The following is a 16,901-nucleotide window of genomic DNA, read 5'->3' as shown; positions in this document are numbered from 1 at the left end:
AAGATACTTACTTGAGATGTGAAGATAAAATCTTCACCTTGATCATGTAGGAAGTGGTTGAAGCAGATGCATTAGGGCTTCCTCTTGAATGATCTTCTTTCAAATGTGAAAGGCTTTCCTCAATAGAAAAGGTTGCTTCTCTTGATGAGGATGATTTGTTGCTTCCTCGGATGATCTTCTTCTAGGGCAAGGAGATGATTCTTGCTTGATTTATAGCCTTGAAGATAATGACAATACCTTCTTGCCTTTAATATGCTTCACCTTCTTTTGTAGTGTAGATCAAGACTGTTCCAAATGATGTGCTCTTCAATTTTGAGTTCCTTTGAGCTACCTTGCTTTGTAGACAACTTGATGAGGATCTTGGTGGCCTTTTGATGATGACTATGGATATAAAAGCTCTTGTTTTTGTAGACTGTCTCCTTGATTATATAGACAAAAACCCCTGCTGTTGTAGATTGATTCTTCAATTTGACAAAGCCCTTCAACTTGCTTTGATGCCCTTCTTGAAGTTGATCCTTGAATGCCTCTTTTTGCTGCCCTTCCTTTGACTTCAACACCTTAGCTCTGATACCATGTTGAAGAATCTAGGGCAATTAGAGTTAATGTGATTCTTCTTAGCATGATAACTATTTATGAGGTATTTTAACTTTTGCTTATTAGCATAATCTTTTCTTGATATCATTAGTGTGAGTATTTCTTACTTCATCAAACAGTTACCAAAATACAAGAGAAAAGAACACAAGATGTTGCCTTTCTGCCAGGGCAAAAGCCTGTCCCTCTTAGAGAGGAAAACCCGCTCAAAATTCTTCTTATAGAGATTCCAATTGACGAATACCAAGACCATGACCCTTGACCTAATTAAGCCACTCCAAGACCAAGACACCAATCCTCTTCTTTGTCACTGTTGAATTTATCATCATCACTACAGCTACACGGAGGTAATTACTATTGCACCACAGAGGTCATTCTAGCTCCATCATCGCTGCATCTTGACTGAGATTATTACTGCTCCTTTACCGAGACCTTTGTTGCTCCTTCACTGAGATCACAATTGCTTTCTCACTGAGATCTTCACCAAAACAGTGAGATCTTTATACTTTTAGATATGTCTATATATATATGACCGCTGCACCAAGATCAAGATCAAGATCTTGAAACTACATCTTTATCACGATCATGACTGAGATCATGACTACTGCGATTCTGAGATCATGATTGCATTCAGAATTCAAGCTGAGACAGATTATGTCACTGTTGGATCACCAAAATCCTTCCCATCATAACTATGCCGAGACTGTTACAGAGATACCACCTAGATCTTCTTCATCACTAGTATGTCGAGACTGTAGCTGTGCTTAGAGAGTATGCCGACACTGTAATTGCGCTAACAATGTTAGTGACTGCGTTTACACCGAGAATGTAACTGTGCCTACGAAGTTTCAAAGAACTCCGAAGTTGTGTCGACCTGTAGTGCAGATTGCAGACCCCTATACCCATCCGAAAATTATCGCGTGATAAGACATTCGAAAATTTCAGACAAATCTGAGTTCTATATCTCTGTTTTGCGCAGACCCTAGTTGGGTATATATAGTAATTCTTCCTCCATATTGAGCTGACATGACAGTGTGAAGAGGTGTGTTCGTTGATGCAAGCCGACATGATTTATATTTAATTTACAGGCCAACATGACAATGTTATACATTGTTTAGCTTGTTGCCTTCTTCAAGAGGATTGTGCTTGTCTTTGGAGGGCTTCTAGACCTTTCTATAGGCTTGTATACATTACACATAGGCTCAAGAAGAGCATGACATTGACTCTTTGATATCCTAAGGCTCTCAATGGGAGCTATTAATAAATAAACCTCTTGCTCATGAAACCCATGCAACGAGGAATAATAATGAATTCATTTTCTTGTTTACGAAAATCATAATTACAATGTCATCAAGACCGAACCTAGTTACACTTTCTTCAACAAATACTTCATCCTTTGATTTCATTAAGTAAACCCAAGTCTTCCTTGAATGATCTATAAATGTGACATAATATAAATGACCTCCAGGTGATTTGGGAGTCATAGGACCACAAGCATAAGAATGAATAAGATCCAAGATTTCTTTTGATCATGAAGCACTGCTTCCAAATGGTCTCTTGGTGTTCTTACCCAATGCACATCCTTTGCATACTCCTTCGTGATCTTCTTTTAGTTCGGGGATTCCATCTACTATTGAACTTAGAGTTGGAAGGATTTTGAAATGGAGATGTCCAAATCTTCTATGCCAAAGTTCACATGGGCTGATTTCAATGTGAACCAAAGCTTGAGCAAGAGGAGATATCAACCTATAAAGTCTTCCTTCACGAATGCCAATTACTCTAGCATTTTCTATGCTTGAGTTCTTACTCCATACTACAACTTTTCCATCAATGAAAGCCACTCTATCACCTTTATCTTCTAGACTTGAAATGGAGAGTAAGTTCTTATGCAAACCTGGAACAAATAGGATGTTGTTGAGATGAATATTGCTTCCATTCTCCAACTCTATTGAGGTTGATCCAATTCCTCTTACATGATAACTCTTATTATCTCCAAGTTCTATGGAGTAAGAAGATTTTCCTTTTGATAATGTCTTTAGTTGCTTGATGCACCACTATCGTTCACCCAAATGTTCTCATCTTGAAATGTGCTAGTGAGCACTGAGAAGAGTCTTTCATCCTTTGTCTTGGTCACTTCCTTCTTTGGAGTAAATAGAAGATTCCATGATTCCTTGATACACTCCTTGAGATGGTTTGCTACCTTTGAACACTTCTTGAGGAACTTCTTTAATGTAGTAGAGATCTTCATAATGCCCTTAGCCAACCTTAGCTCTAATACGATGTTGAGAAATCTATAGGGCAATGATAAGAGTGATTTCTCTTTCCTTGATCACTGCGTGTGATGTATTTTAACTTTCTTTACTTATTGTTATGTTTGTATGTCATCAAACAACTACCAAAACAAGAAGAACAAGAACACAGAATATAGGTTGCAAGCTAGGGCCAAAACCTCTCCAATTGAGAGGAAAATCCGCAAATCTCTTCTCTTCCTTATAGATTCTTCAATTGATGAATTCCAAGACCTATAGACCAATACCAATACCCTCCAAGACCAAGTCCAACCTTTTTGAATGATGTGCTTTCCTTGGACATGTCAAACTCAGTCAATTCTCTTCCAGTGGCACAACTTCGACCCCCAGCTGCAGAATTTTGGCCTCCACTATAGACCTGAAATTTTCGGCTCTCGTGTAGTAGCTGCTACCACACTTGTGAGCTTTGTTTTGGTCTTCCAAGGCTTCCTTAGACCTTCGCTTGACCTTCTTGCCTTCCCTTCTTCAAGATCGAACTTCTAGAGGAAAAACCCTAGATCTGTTGCAAAAACCCTAGCCTTCCTTCGCACGTGTGAGAGAGAAGTAGCTAAAAACCAGGTCTTTTTCATCCTCTTCCTTCTTAGTTGCCTTCTTGTTAAAATTGGCAACTAGTGCCCAATTCCACTTTGGGAAGCTCCTTTGAAGAAAATAACTGTGGCATTGAATTCCTCTTTTTGAGAGGACCAAAATTGACCTAAAGATCACTAAATTTGGATAAGAAAAAGTATATTTTTGAAAGCAAGCCACATATGTGTAATTTGTTAAGGTTGGCTTGGGGTAAATTAAACAAAGTGAAACCCTCTCCATCTTCAATAAATAGAAGTGATCTCCATCCTCATTAGACACATCCACAACACATATTTTCTCTCTGAAGTTGGCCGCAGCCCTAGGAGACCAAGCAAGGAGGACGAAGAAGCATGTTTTGGGTTATTTTGTTTCTTATGCAAGTCTGGGCCATTGCAGGAGAAGGCTGCATCCTTAAGGAGGATTTCTGGGCTAATTCAGAAGTGTATTTGTGAATGTTTTATGTGGCAGACCTTCCCTACAGCAGGCTGCACTTGTGTAGGGTACTTTTAGCTAGGTCATAGGCCTTACTCCTCTTGTTTGATGGGCAAGAACTTACAGCAGGGAGCCACAGGTCTGAGGAGCTTAAACAGAGAAAGACATGGGGCAGTTTATAGGCCTAGGAGGCTAGGCAGTAGCAGATTGAAGCAACTTGCCTAGGAAGGAGGATCGCAGCTATTGAGACCAAATCTAGGCTCTATAACTACAAGTCCTAATTGTAGACATTTGACTGCAAAGTTCCTTATCTCATTGACCTGGTTTGACTGCTCATTCTTGGACTGTTTTGGGCTCATTATATTCAGCAAAGGAGGCTGCATTATTTGATTCAGGACCAAACTCCTTTAGGATATTATTTTGTAGTTGCTTTGACTATTGCTGACCACATGTTAGGGAAAAATTTGTCTGCTACTATTTGAAGGCTGAATTGCATACTTGACTGGGCAGTTCCTTTGGCATTTGGACAGTGGTACGAGTCATCATGTTTGGCAAGTCAGTTTTGACTTTGATTGTACTCTCTCTCTCTCTTTTTCTGTTGAACACTTAATATTAATAAGAAGAAGAATTGTTCAAGGGTTTTCCCCATCTTGGGGTTTTTCCCTGGCTTGAGCCAATTTCTGTGTTCTCTTGTCTTGGCTTGTCCTCTGCATATGTTTTTATGTTTTTTCTTCAATTACTATCAATGTTATAATGGTTTATGTGATTTCTAATGAAAACAAATGGAAATGAAAATTGGGCTAATGTGGAACATTGAAGTAATTGACCTAAGCAAATAACATGTTAACTAAAATTAGCACTTCTTCTTTCTCTTCCTTTGCTTGAACGAGTGAGAGGTGAATGTGCTTCAAGGAGGTCAAGTTTCTTCCTTTATATAGGCTCCTCAAGGTGGACGTGGCTCCTCATTTTAGGCCGACTTATCTTGAAGGGTATTTTGACACTTTTAAGGACGAATAATTTTCTTTACAAGTTACAATGTGCCCGAAGGAGTCTTCAACTTATGAGAATGACTCTTTTGACTTCTTGACCTAGGACAAACCCTAGAAGCACTCAATGGGCGCTTGACCTACAAAATAGACCTTGAGCATGAAACCCATGCTCCAAAAATAATAATAATAATTTTCTTTCATTTTACAATTTGCAAGAATAAAAAAATATATTTCATAATACATATTTATGAAGACCAAACCTAGTTACACATTTTTCAACATACAATTCGACCATGAATACGAATACGAGGGAAAGATGGAAAATGTTATGCATGGTATGGATATAAACACAATAACCCCTTTCAAGCACTTGCTAAAAGTACAACCAACCTGAAGAGATGTCACACTTTGCTAGAAGAGGGTGATGACCTACGGTTTCACTAAAAACAACATAAACAACACAAATAAAGAGTGTCTTGATTCATCCAACAAATCTCGCAATGATCACTGGAATGGCCCCTATATATGAAAATACACTCATTATGAAGAGTGGAAATAATGTACGCTTAAGTATATGGCACCAGAAAAATATCACTTGAGTGATGTTGAGAAATCACGAGGGCAGCAGTTAGGGTTGATTTCTCTTTACTTGATAATTGCTTGTGAATATATGCTGGTTTCTTATTATTTTCATTATGTTCTTTTCATCAAACAATTTCCAAAACCATACCATGAAGATGACAAAAATACAATGAACACAAGATATAGGCTCCAAGCCATAGCAAAACCCCACAAGGGGGAAAACCCAGTCAACTCTTCTCTTCTTATAGGATCAGATCAAAGTGAGATATCCAAGACCAAGACCTCCCACAAGACCCAAGTAGGTCCTCCATCCAAACTCTTCCAACTAGTCAAAGTCAACTCAAGTCAACAATAGCCAAAGCCTTTCAAATCTGGCCAGAGTTCTGATTTTTGGCCCCTGCAACAGATTCTCAGACCTGCAGTACTTCTGAAATATTTTGGGCCCTGCAGCAGATCTGTACCTTCGCATGTGTGACAGAAATTAGAACAGAATCTTCACATGTGGCAAATTTATTCCTCCTTTGATCCTCACTCTCTCTCCTTTGACTTTAGCTCTTCTTCTCTTGTATTTCACTGGTTTTTCTCTCACTTCTTGGCACAGAAATCGAACTTGCTTGATGGTCTTCAAATGAGGTCGAACTGCACTGTATATGTACACACATCTAGGAGGTCGAATGGGTCCCTTTCAGGGCCGACTTGGTCTTGTGGGGACAAAATTGACAATTTTTACTCAAATAAAATTATTTTTCCATTTTCTTTCAAAAGTCCAAATAGGACTTGACTCAAGTACAATAATTTGACTCATGACAAATATTCTTTTGACTCAATAAACCCTAGAAGCATGAAGACCATGCTTGACCTAAATAACAATTTGACTTGAGCATGAACCCATGCTTGAAAAATAAAAATTCTTTTTCTTCTTTTGCTTTTTACATGAAATATATAATGACATAAGTACCATGATAATTATGAAGACCGAACCTAGTTACATTTTCCAACAAGTGAGAGCTAAGACATGCATTGGAGGTATCATCAATTATATCTAGTGTGGAGAAGTGCGACTGCTGGCTGGAAATCGGCATCATAGAAGAAATTTTTTCTCTTGTGGTTACCCATGGGCCATATATATGGCTGGGGAACAGATACCAAACCACCCCTTGGGTCTGAGTTGATCTCAGAGTTGACCCCGTGGCTTATCAGCTTGGCTAGATTGACTAGTTCCGAGTCGGACTGGGACAAGTTTTAAAACTATGATCCGACCAGCTCTTGTATATACTTTAATTGGCCTATACATGGTTATACATATCAGATTGACATATTTCAATGTTGTAGGATATGAAGATTCATCTATTGGAGGAGGCATTTCACTTCTTTGACATGTGAAGAAGCATAAGCTATTCAATCCTCTAAGGGAGGAAAGAGAATTCATGGGTCAGATGCTGAAAACTTATGGACTTTATCTCAAATAAGGATATTAACTATGGATTTTAAAGTTTGGAGATCTAATATAAATTAAGTTGTGAGGACATAGACTTAAGATTGTGTCAAGATATAAGGGAAGTAAAAATGCCACAGTTTTGTTGTGATCATTGTCATGCCTCTTTTGTAAGTTGGCGAAAATGGGAGATAATGTATAACTGGTACTTCTATGCTTTCGATCTTTTTTCTTTCAACTATCAATGAGTGTAAATTGAATGGAATAGATTCATGGAATATTTTGCATAATATCCTTGATTTCTTATTTTAGATACCAGTTTAGTTGAAGATATTAGTTCAATCTTTCTCATAGAATAATTATAGAAAAGCTTATCCTCATCAAACAATGTTTAAATTAAATCTAACATCCTCTTTGATTTCATTTTTTAGGGTTCTCGCGGGGGGTCTCTTTGTTGCCGATGCCACTGGTAAAGCAATATGGCAAAAAAATAACAAAGGAGTATGTAATTTGATGATCTTAAGCTTGAAACATCAAGGCACCATTACTTTAATGCAATTTATTTATAAGCAACAACAATGTGACATGTTTTTCAACGTTTTCCTAGATAGATTATGTAATGTGCTTACATTGTTGCATATATTCCCTTTTTATAAAATAACAGGTCTGATTTTCTACTAATAGAAATAAGGCTACGTAAATCAGGCTCCAGCGATACCTGTTTGGCAGATTACAACAAAACAAGACCTAAGAATGTAATCAGTCTTATGTCTTTTTACCTGATCTTCTTTCATTTTTCCCTAGATTGTTTGGTGGCTAGAAGATTTCCTTCCCAATGATGTCAAGCGAAAATCCTTTTTTCACTATATTGCTAACTGACCCTACAGGACTAGAAGTAGATGGGGAAGGCCCCAAGTGTTAAACGTCTGGGTTTAATTCCATTAGAGGCCATGAGCTGATATGATTGTATTGTTATGGCCAAATGCCTACCTTTGTGTCACACTATTATATTGTATTTTTTGGCTATTCTAGGCTAAGGTTGACCTAGTTAAACATCCTTGGGACTTGTGCCCTACCTCATGGATGGTGTATAAATACACAACTCCCCATCTCTATTTTTCATTCATTGTCTTAAGCCTAAGGGCACCTTCTCCATATTGTGCTTCTTTACCTGTTATAATGCTTTATTTATGGTTTGAATCTCTTGTTGGTGCACTTATGGTTATGGCTATGGCTCATTTTCTCTAACACTCTCGTGCTTTCTCTTTGTAGTGCTCTAATGCTGTTTTACAGCCGCTGTTGCACCTTTATTTTTTGGAAAGATAAATCTTTACATAAACAGAAAAATATTTACATCAGCAAAACCAAAAGGTAGAAGGGTATCCTTATATGCAATGGAACTTATATTCTCTTCATAAAAAATACTTGAGCTGAAATAAAATCAGAGTACACTTGCATCTGGGACTTTGATGTCCTTTATTAGCAAGGCCCCTTTGGCCAGCAATGTCATATGTACCTAATCCCTCCACATGGAACAAAAACTAGACAAAGAACTGACCTCATGGTAAAAAATAGATCTACATTGGATCTTTCCACAGAGTAAAAAGCACTGACGTCTGCAGGAAATGCTGAATACCAACAAAGGATGTATGCATGAAATAACTGCAATCACCCAGCAGAGCCGCCCTCCAATGGACCCTTCCCTGAAGAATAGCTGACTACTTGTCCTGGATATTCTGCTATGCTTTCTTGGCAAATTGACAATCCCAGAACATATGCTTTACTGTCTCTGGGTGTTGGTGAATTGGGCAAAGACCATCAGAGAGCCCACTCTTGGCCAACCTAGCTTTGGAGGGGAGCCCCTGATATATAAACCAAGCAAACACTCTGAGCCTATAAGAAAGCCAAAAAGTCCAGAAAGCATAGCAGTTTATCTCTAAAAAGTTCAAGCAACATTAAGTCCACACACTGTCACCATGAAGGATTTGTCATGGTGATTTTAAAATGTGGGATATTGTCATCCCAACATAGGCATGCTGGAATATAAACTTGTATGCACTAATAAGATATGACTGTTTACAATATTGGTCAATATGTGACTGCTTTTTTCCTGTCCTGTGTTATTGGAATGGCTATAGCTTTGTTATGGAATTGTCACAGATACTTCCCTTGATGTAAAGAGATGGAAGTTGGTATCCCTCACTGTTTGAGAAATCTACAGGGAAAAGATTAGAGTGATTTTTCTTTTCTTGATAACTGCTTGTGATCTCTTTTTACTTTTTCTTATTTATTAGCTTCTTTACTTATTATTATGTTTGTATATCATCAATCAACTACCAAAACAAAAAGAACAAGAACACAAAATGTAAGCTACAAGCCAGGGCCAAAACCTCTCCACTTGAGAGGAAAACCCACAAATCTCCTCTTATATATTTTTCAATTGATGAATTCCAAGACCTCTTGACCAAGACCAATACCCTCCAAGACCAAGTCCAACCTTTCTAGATGATGTGCTTCCTTTATCCAAGTCAAACCTTGTCAAATCTCTTCCAGTGGCACAACTTCTACCCCCAACTTTATAATTTCAGCCTCTACTGCAGGTCTGAAATTTTCAGCCTTCCCAGCAGCAGCTGTTGCCACACATGTGAGCTTATTTTGGGCTCCCAGGACTTCTTCAGATCTTTGCTTGACTTTCTCCTTCTTCTGGTGCTTGAGGATGACCTAAAGTGACCTTTGTTGACCTTCTTTCTCTTCCTTCTTCAAGATCGAACCTGCAGAAGAAAAACCCTAGACCAACAGTAGAAACCCTAGCCTTCCTTCGCATGTGTGAGAGAGAAATAGCACAAACAAGTTTTCTTTGTCCTCTTCCTTCTTTGCTACCTTCTTGCTCTTTCTCCTTCGCTTGAATGAGTGAGTGATGAATGTATCCCAAGGAGGTCGAGTTCCCTCCTTTATATAGGCTTCTTAAGGTGGACGAAGCTCCTCAATTTAGGTCGACTTTTTAGCTACCAGGCCGACTTGGTCTTGAAGGGTATTTTGACACTTTTAATGACAAAATAATTTTCTTTACAAGTTACAATGTGCTCGATGGGGTCTTCAACTGATGACAGTGACTCCTTTGACTTCTTGCCCTAGGACAAACCCTAGAAGCATTCAATGGGTGCTCGACCTCTAAAATAAAAGACCTTGAGCATGAAACCCATGCTCCAAAAATAATAATAATAATTTTTCTTTCATTTTACATACACAAGAATCAAAATTACATTTCATATTTATGAAGACCGAACCTAGTTACACATTTTTCAACACTCACTACTTGTCTTTTGAATGTAGAGATCTTTCGAAGAGACTATGGATGTTTTAAATAAGACAAAGAAAGAAAGTTTACCCAGGACACAAGAAGCAATGGATTCAGAGAATGTTTAGGTACTAAAGCTAGCCACAAGGTAAAATTTAATTAAAAGCAAGGCAAATTTCAAGAAAGTTTATTGCAGTATCAGACGCATGGATCTTCTTTTCTTGTCACTATGGATTTGACCAAGCATCAAATATTAGTTCTGAAATTATTGTGTAAGAGTGCGGTGTCTGCCAGAAAACTTATGGTGAACATTTCAAGTCCACATCTGAAAGGAAGGTATTTTCCAGTTTTGTCAAGTGACAACTGGTAGATAACTCTATTATCACTTGTTTCAGGGATTCAATAATACAGGCAGATTTGTAGCTATAGTTTGTCGACTGCAATTTTTCAGAAGTTAAATAAGTTAACTATCTCTACTGATGGTTTTGCAACGCTAAAGTAGTGCAGGTTCTGTATGCAAGCTGTTCAAGGGGACATCTTGGGCATAAATAAATATTTTCAATAGCTTGGTTTCACTGAAATATATCTTCTTGCGGTATTATAACAATTAGCTAGCTAGCCTTCATGTTGTGCTGTCATATAACGACAGTCTCAACTATGGCCTTACAACAAAAACATAGCTTATAAGGCAATTGCCACATTCAAAGAGAATTTGAATTCTTAATATGAATCCAGTGAGTAATATTGTAAATAGATCTGAATGATGGACAATAATCTACTGTGAACGACGAAATAACTTGTGGAAATGATCAGAGAATATGTATGATTGTATTGATATGAAGTCGTTTGATTTTTCTGGCTATGGTAAAATGTAGAGATATTTTCATATAAAGGCATGTGCAAACCCGACTTAGTGGGTTGCGTGTTAATGGGACTGTTTGAATGGGCATTAACCATACCTGTGTGGCTTAATTCAAGGGAGGTTATTGTAACAAATAAGGGGACCAAATAGTATAAATAGAGGTCTCGTTTAGTTATTTGTGATGTATTGGTTTGGAGTCCTCTCAATTTCCTTTCTCTCAACATTGATCTATATCTGATGTATTATGCTTTAATGATATAGTGCGTTCTTTAGGGTTTTTTTTCAATATTTTCTGTACATTCTTGATGTCCGTTCTCTCTTTTGCTTGTGGAGAGTTATTGGCAGTTGATCATGAAACTTGCGATTAAATTCCAATATAAATAAAACAGTAATCATGAGAACTCATGCTAATAATTTAGTCTTGATCCCAATGGTATTTGGACATTTTTTTTAGCTCCATTTGATATGTTTTCATCGATGTCTTTTGTTTCGTATATAAATACTAAATAACAAGGCACCAAAGAAATAGTGCCACAAAGGGTATTGTACTAGTTATCTCTTTAAGCAATTTTGACAAAAACAAAGAATGTAATAGTCAGCAATGTCCAGCGCTCGCAGTAAATAGAAACACAACATTATAAAAGGGGATTTTACTATTTATCTCTTTAACTGTTAGGTGCACTATTAACAAAAACAAAGATTGCAGCACTTGGCAATGTGCATCTTTCACTATTAACAAAAACAAAGTTGCAGCACTTAGCAAAGTCCAGCCTTCTTTGTAAAATTGAGATACAACATTTTAAGTTACATGGAATAAAATGGAATAGGCAATTTTTGTTTTGATGTCATGATTGTTTTCATGAAGTAGAGGATATATAATTATGGAATAGGCAGTTTTTGTTTTGATGTGATGATTGTTTTCATGAAGTAGAGGATATATAACAACAATGAGAGCCAAAGTTCAAAGTGTGGAATAGGTGGTGGCAACCTATGATAAGGATCAAACCGTTTAATTTATTTAATGTTTGGGGCTAAATTTAGGTAGTATTTTGAATTTCCTTAAAAGAAGAGGTCATCAAGATGCATGTAGTAATAAATAATATAAACAAGGCCACATAGCTAGCGTCCCCTGCTGGTTAGTTTAATTATTGAACTTTGAAAGGTATAAATCAGCCCCCACATTTGAACAAAGACTACAAATGCTATAGATGATATATATATGGGATTGAGAGATTGGAAATTCCAGAGTCTTCATTTTTAAGTCTAAGGTTCGAGTCTAGAACATGACTCTTCTTCAGAATTGAATCTTGCCGAGATTCAGAACTGAAGATGAGTCTTGTTCTAGACTCGAAACGTAGACTTAAAAATGAAGATCGTGGAATTTCTGATCTCTCAATCCCAAATATTGCACCACAGAAATCGCCAAACTGCTATGGTATATATAGTCAATTCACTTTGTAAAATACACGCTAACAAAATTCAGCTAGTCCGTGGCAACTAATTTGGTCTAATTTGACTAATAAATGAAATGGTCATTTTATGGTATCATTTCCCCCATATTTTGTAGGAAAATTTAACAATTAAACAATTTAGATATTTAATATGTAAAATAAAAAATTTAAGATTTATTTCCAAATAGTTATGGCATTTTTTCCTTTTTAATTTAATTAATTAAAGAAATGTCATTTGGACAAGTGTCATATGAAATGAGTTATACGTCTCTTAAGCTTGTGGTATTGACAAGTCATAATATTGGTCAATGATATTGTAACAAAGCCTATCTGTAAATATGGTAAAGTGGGCATGAATCTCCATGGTTAAGAATGAAGTAAATATTTTGATGTTTATCATAAATTGATGACTATATGCATTTACCAACTATTTTGTTTATATGATCATGGTAGTAACATAGGGATTCCATAATTTTAATTTAACTATCAATAATTATTAAGTAGATAGTAGTGATTTAACCTTCACAAAATATTCTATAATATTCATAGCGTTGGATGGCAAATGAGAGAGAGAATTATTTTAAAAGTATTTAAGTCATTTCTTCCTTTTTGATTAAATTGATTAATTAAAAAAACATCCCTTAATGAACACGCATTAAGGATTTTGGAGCATGTGCTATTAACAAATTATGGTATTGTCCCATAGTTTATACCAAAGTCTAATTATTATTTTATTCTTTATTTATTTATTAAAATATATGTACATTTTTATATATTAATTAAATAAAACAAAATAATAATAAGTTTTAAACCATTTATAATATAATTAAATTAGAAAATATAAAAATTGGAATATAATTCATTTATCACTTGATAAAACATATTTATAAAATATCATTATTAGTGAGAAATAGACTTTGTATTCATTAGAAACTATATAATTTATTTTTTCAAAAATGTTTTTGTTAAAAAAAAAAAAACGTTTTTGTTAATAAAACTTCAATTATACTTTATCGCACTGGTTCACTCAATTGAAAATAACAAAACTCATGGATTTTGAGGAACTCTTTAATAAAAATGATTTTAACTAAATCTAATAAAAAAATATCATACCATTTTATAAATGGAGGACATTTATTTTTTATTTTCTTAAAATATCATACCATTTTATAAATGGAGGACATTTATTTTTTATTTTCTTAAATTTAGTGATGGTAAGTTAGATACATATAGGCTAGACTTATATCAAAATATTCGAAAATAAAATAAAATAAGAATAAAAATATTTGGCTACAATGCTCAAGGTGGATCCACGTTATTTATTATTCTAAAAACATGATTGACATTATAGGTATAATTTGGCGTGTTCAACAGAAGTCGCAAGAAATTGTTCTTTGCATTGAATATATAAGAGTTAAGGACTAGTCCAACTAGAAATTAGCCTTAGAATAAGAAGTCGTAGAGTTATAATCTAACCTACCTTACCGCAATGTTTTTTACATAGGAAATAAATCCAATGGCTTACTTGGCTAATTGAAAGCTTGAAAGCCCATTGTAGCTCTAAGGAGATTGATTATGCACTTGGAGCAAGTTGTGTTTATCTTGTATCTCCCAATAACTCCTTTGCCATCTGCTCTTTCTAGACAACATATATATTTTGTCGTAGCTTCTTCTTGCTCCTCTAGGCCATGGATTTAATCATACAAATCTGAGAACACTTGATCACTTCTTGCCTTCTTTGTTTTGGTAATGCCAATAATGTAATTTCCTAGGGAGGACCGACTCCATTTGGAGTCTTGTAGAATGTGTAATATGATGGTTCCCCAGGCTGGTTTGCTATAGGATGAAGAAATGCTTTGGTTGTGGCCTTTTTGAGATTTGGACTTGTTGCAATGGCCTGAACCTCTTTCCAACTTCCTTTTCTAACTTATCTTTGTTATGTAAGCACCAATTTCATTCATGTGATTAAGGCTTGCAAATCTTCTTTGTTGGAACTCTACACAGGGTCATTTGTCAGAGAATGACAAATTGATTTTCATAAATATATCAAGAAGTCAATGGTTGATGAGTTCAAGAGGGTTATTTGAATCAGGTTGGTCTGTGGAAAAGCTATGGTCTTTCCTATGATAGTGTTTTTTTCACTCTTGTTTTTCATTCCCCAGAAAACATCATTTCTTAACCTAACATACGATGTTTATTGCATCAACTCGATCTCTTCCCAAAGTTTGATTTTGTTCTGCTGCTAATGTTTCTGGTTTGATAGAATGTGTTTATGAGTGAGAGTGGCATGCACACTTATGGCTCTCTTTTGTTCCCTTGATTGTAAGTGTGTGAAAATCTTAAATTATTGTGTCTGAAAATATTAAACTAATCTGAATTATTGATGATATGATATGTTGGAATGTTGTCTAGTTGATTTCTTGAGACTTATTGCCTTTACATTGCTTCATTCTGCAGATAGTTTTGATCGTTGGAATGAAGCTGCAACTTATTATATTAAAGATGGTTGTTGGAAATTTGCACAAGTCTAGGATCCTTGGCTGTCAAACAAGGACAAATTTGATTTTCATAAATATATCAAGAAGTCAATGGCCGATGAGTTCAAGAGATTTATTTTAACTGGGTTGGTCTGTGGAAAAGCTATGGTCTTTCCTACGATAGTGTGTTTTTTCACTCTTGTTTTTCATTCCCCAAAAAACATCATTTTTTAACCTAACATACAATGTTTATTGTATCAACTCGATCTCTTCCCAAAGTTCAATTTTGTTCTGCTGCTAATGTTTCTGGTTCAATAGAATGTGTTTATGAGTGAGAGTGGCATGCACACTTATGACTCTCTTCTAAACCCTTGATTGTAAGTGTGTGAAAATCTTAAAATAATATGAATGATTGATGATATAATATGTTGGAATGTTGTTTGGTTGTTTTCTTGAGACTTATTGCCTTTCCATTGCTTCATTCTGTAGATAGTTTTGATCGTTGGAATGAAACTAAAACTTTTTATATTAAATATGGCTAAAGGAAATTTGTACAAGTATAGGATCCTTGACTTCCATGACTTCCATAGTTAAGGACCTTGACATAGCACTTACATTTCTTCATCTCTATTCACATACTTAGCCATCTCACTTGCAATCTTTGATGCTCTTGCCATGCCCTTTCTGCTCTTACCATGCCCTTGGGCAGGGACTTGTTGCTCCACAACCCCTCTTGCTATACTTAAAGACATGATATTATAATAGTAAATATTCAAGTGCCTTAAATAATCAAGCTACTTCATAGTACAAAACTACTAGGATGGATAAGGATTTCAGACTTGGTGATATTTCTTCATATGGATAAAGACCACCAAAGTCTCATATTATCTTTAGTGAACTATCATTTTCAATTGTATAAAATAATTTTTTTGCTAACAATTTTGTTTCCTGGATTTAATACATTTAAGGAAGGTTAATGTATTAAAAGGAATCGGCTAAATTAAAATGAAAACTATGCTTGATCCATAAATTGTCATGGGTATTCCACTGGATAATTCGTCACAACAAATTTGAAAAACATATATTGAAATATATACTATGAGACTTAATTTCCTTAGATTCTAGAGTTATTAATCATTGTTTTTCGCTTATGTATGTAATAGATAAATTACAAAAAATAAAGAACAATACATTGCGATCACTCACTAACTGTAATGAACACAATATATGTTCTTGAAAACCCTTATGGAAGAAAAATCAGTTGGAAGATGAGGCTACTCTACTACCTTTTTTCTAGAATGGAAATAATGCTAGTACAAACAAAAAAACAATTTATGTGGAGTTATGTAAGACATGTGGCTTGGTAGGTTGCTACCAACACTAAACCCCCTCTCTTATGCTCTCTCACTCCCATTATCTATTTCTATATGCTATTATAGAACAAGATACACTAAAAATTGATTAGAATCCATTTTATTCATATTAGCCCTGTTATAACATAGCTTGATAGCAAACTAGAAGTCAAGTTTGATTCTTTCAACACTTAACTTGAGTCACAATATTGACTCTTTTAGAGTCTTCATCATAGTCTTCACATGTCTAGTGTAATGTTCCCTACTAAATTTTGCTTACTTAATTTGCAAACCAAAGCAAAAACTCTCTCAAACAGTAACCAAACATTTTACAAGCAATTATTTCTTCAAACACAATAAAATTAAAGATACCACCATTGATAAATTTTTACTTGATAAAAATCATTACAATAACATCAACCAATATTATTAGATTAAATGTGAAAATTACATACAGACTTATTTCTTGGAACCTGAACACTTGCTTCAACAATGGCGCGATTGGTTCCTCCTAAAATCAATTCAACTTCCTAAATGGAATCCAACCTCTTCATAA

The 16,901-nt window shown here is 35.4% G+C and overlaps 1 protein-coding gene across 2 annotated transcripts in view; it reads left to right on the top strand.

The window, feature by feature from the left end:
- LOC149164583 (chaperone protein dnaJ 72-like) overlaps positions 1 to 15,203 on the top strand; it is a 112,218-nt gene extending 97,015 nt beyond the window's left edge. The window contains exons 2-3 of one of the 2 annotated variants that reach the window (XM_089432108.1): positions 7,337 to 7,406; positions 14,974 to 15,203. In XM_089432108.1, coding sequence (XP_089288234.1) covers positions 7,337 to 7,406; positions 14,974 to 15,135 — 232 coding nt within the window. In that variant the 3' untranslated portion in view covers positions 15,136 to 15,203. Of the gene's footprint in view, positions 1 to 7,336; positions 7,407 to 10,238; positions 10,351 to 14,973 lie in introns of those variants that run through there. The other variant, XM_089432109.1, reaches the window with a different exon arrangement.
- Positions 15,204 to 16,901: the final 1,698 nt, after the last annotated feature.

Source organism: Pinus tabuliformis, chromosome 5_1 (assembly GCF_031772625.1).
Source record: "Pinus tabuliformis cultivar Carrire ecotype Pingquan chromosome 5_1, CPIR1, whole genome shotgun sequence".
In the NCBI taxonomy this organism is placed as follows: domain Eukaryota; kingdom Viridiplantae; phylum Streptophyta; class Pinopsida; order Pinales; family Pinaceae; genus Pinus; species Pinus tabuliformis.
Note: the sequence above shows the minus strand (reverse complement) of the source record. Positions and strands in the feature narration are given on the sequence as shown.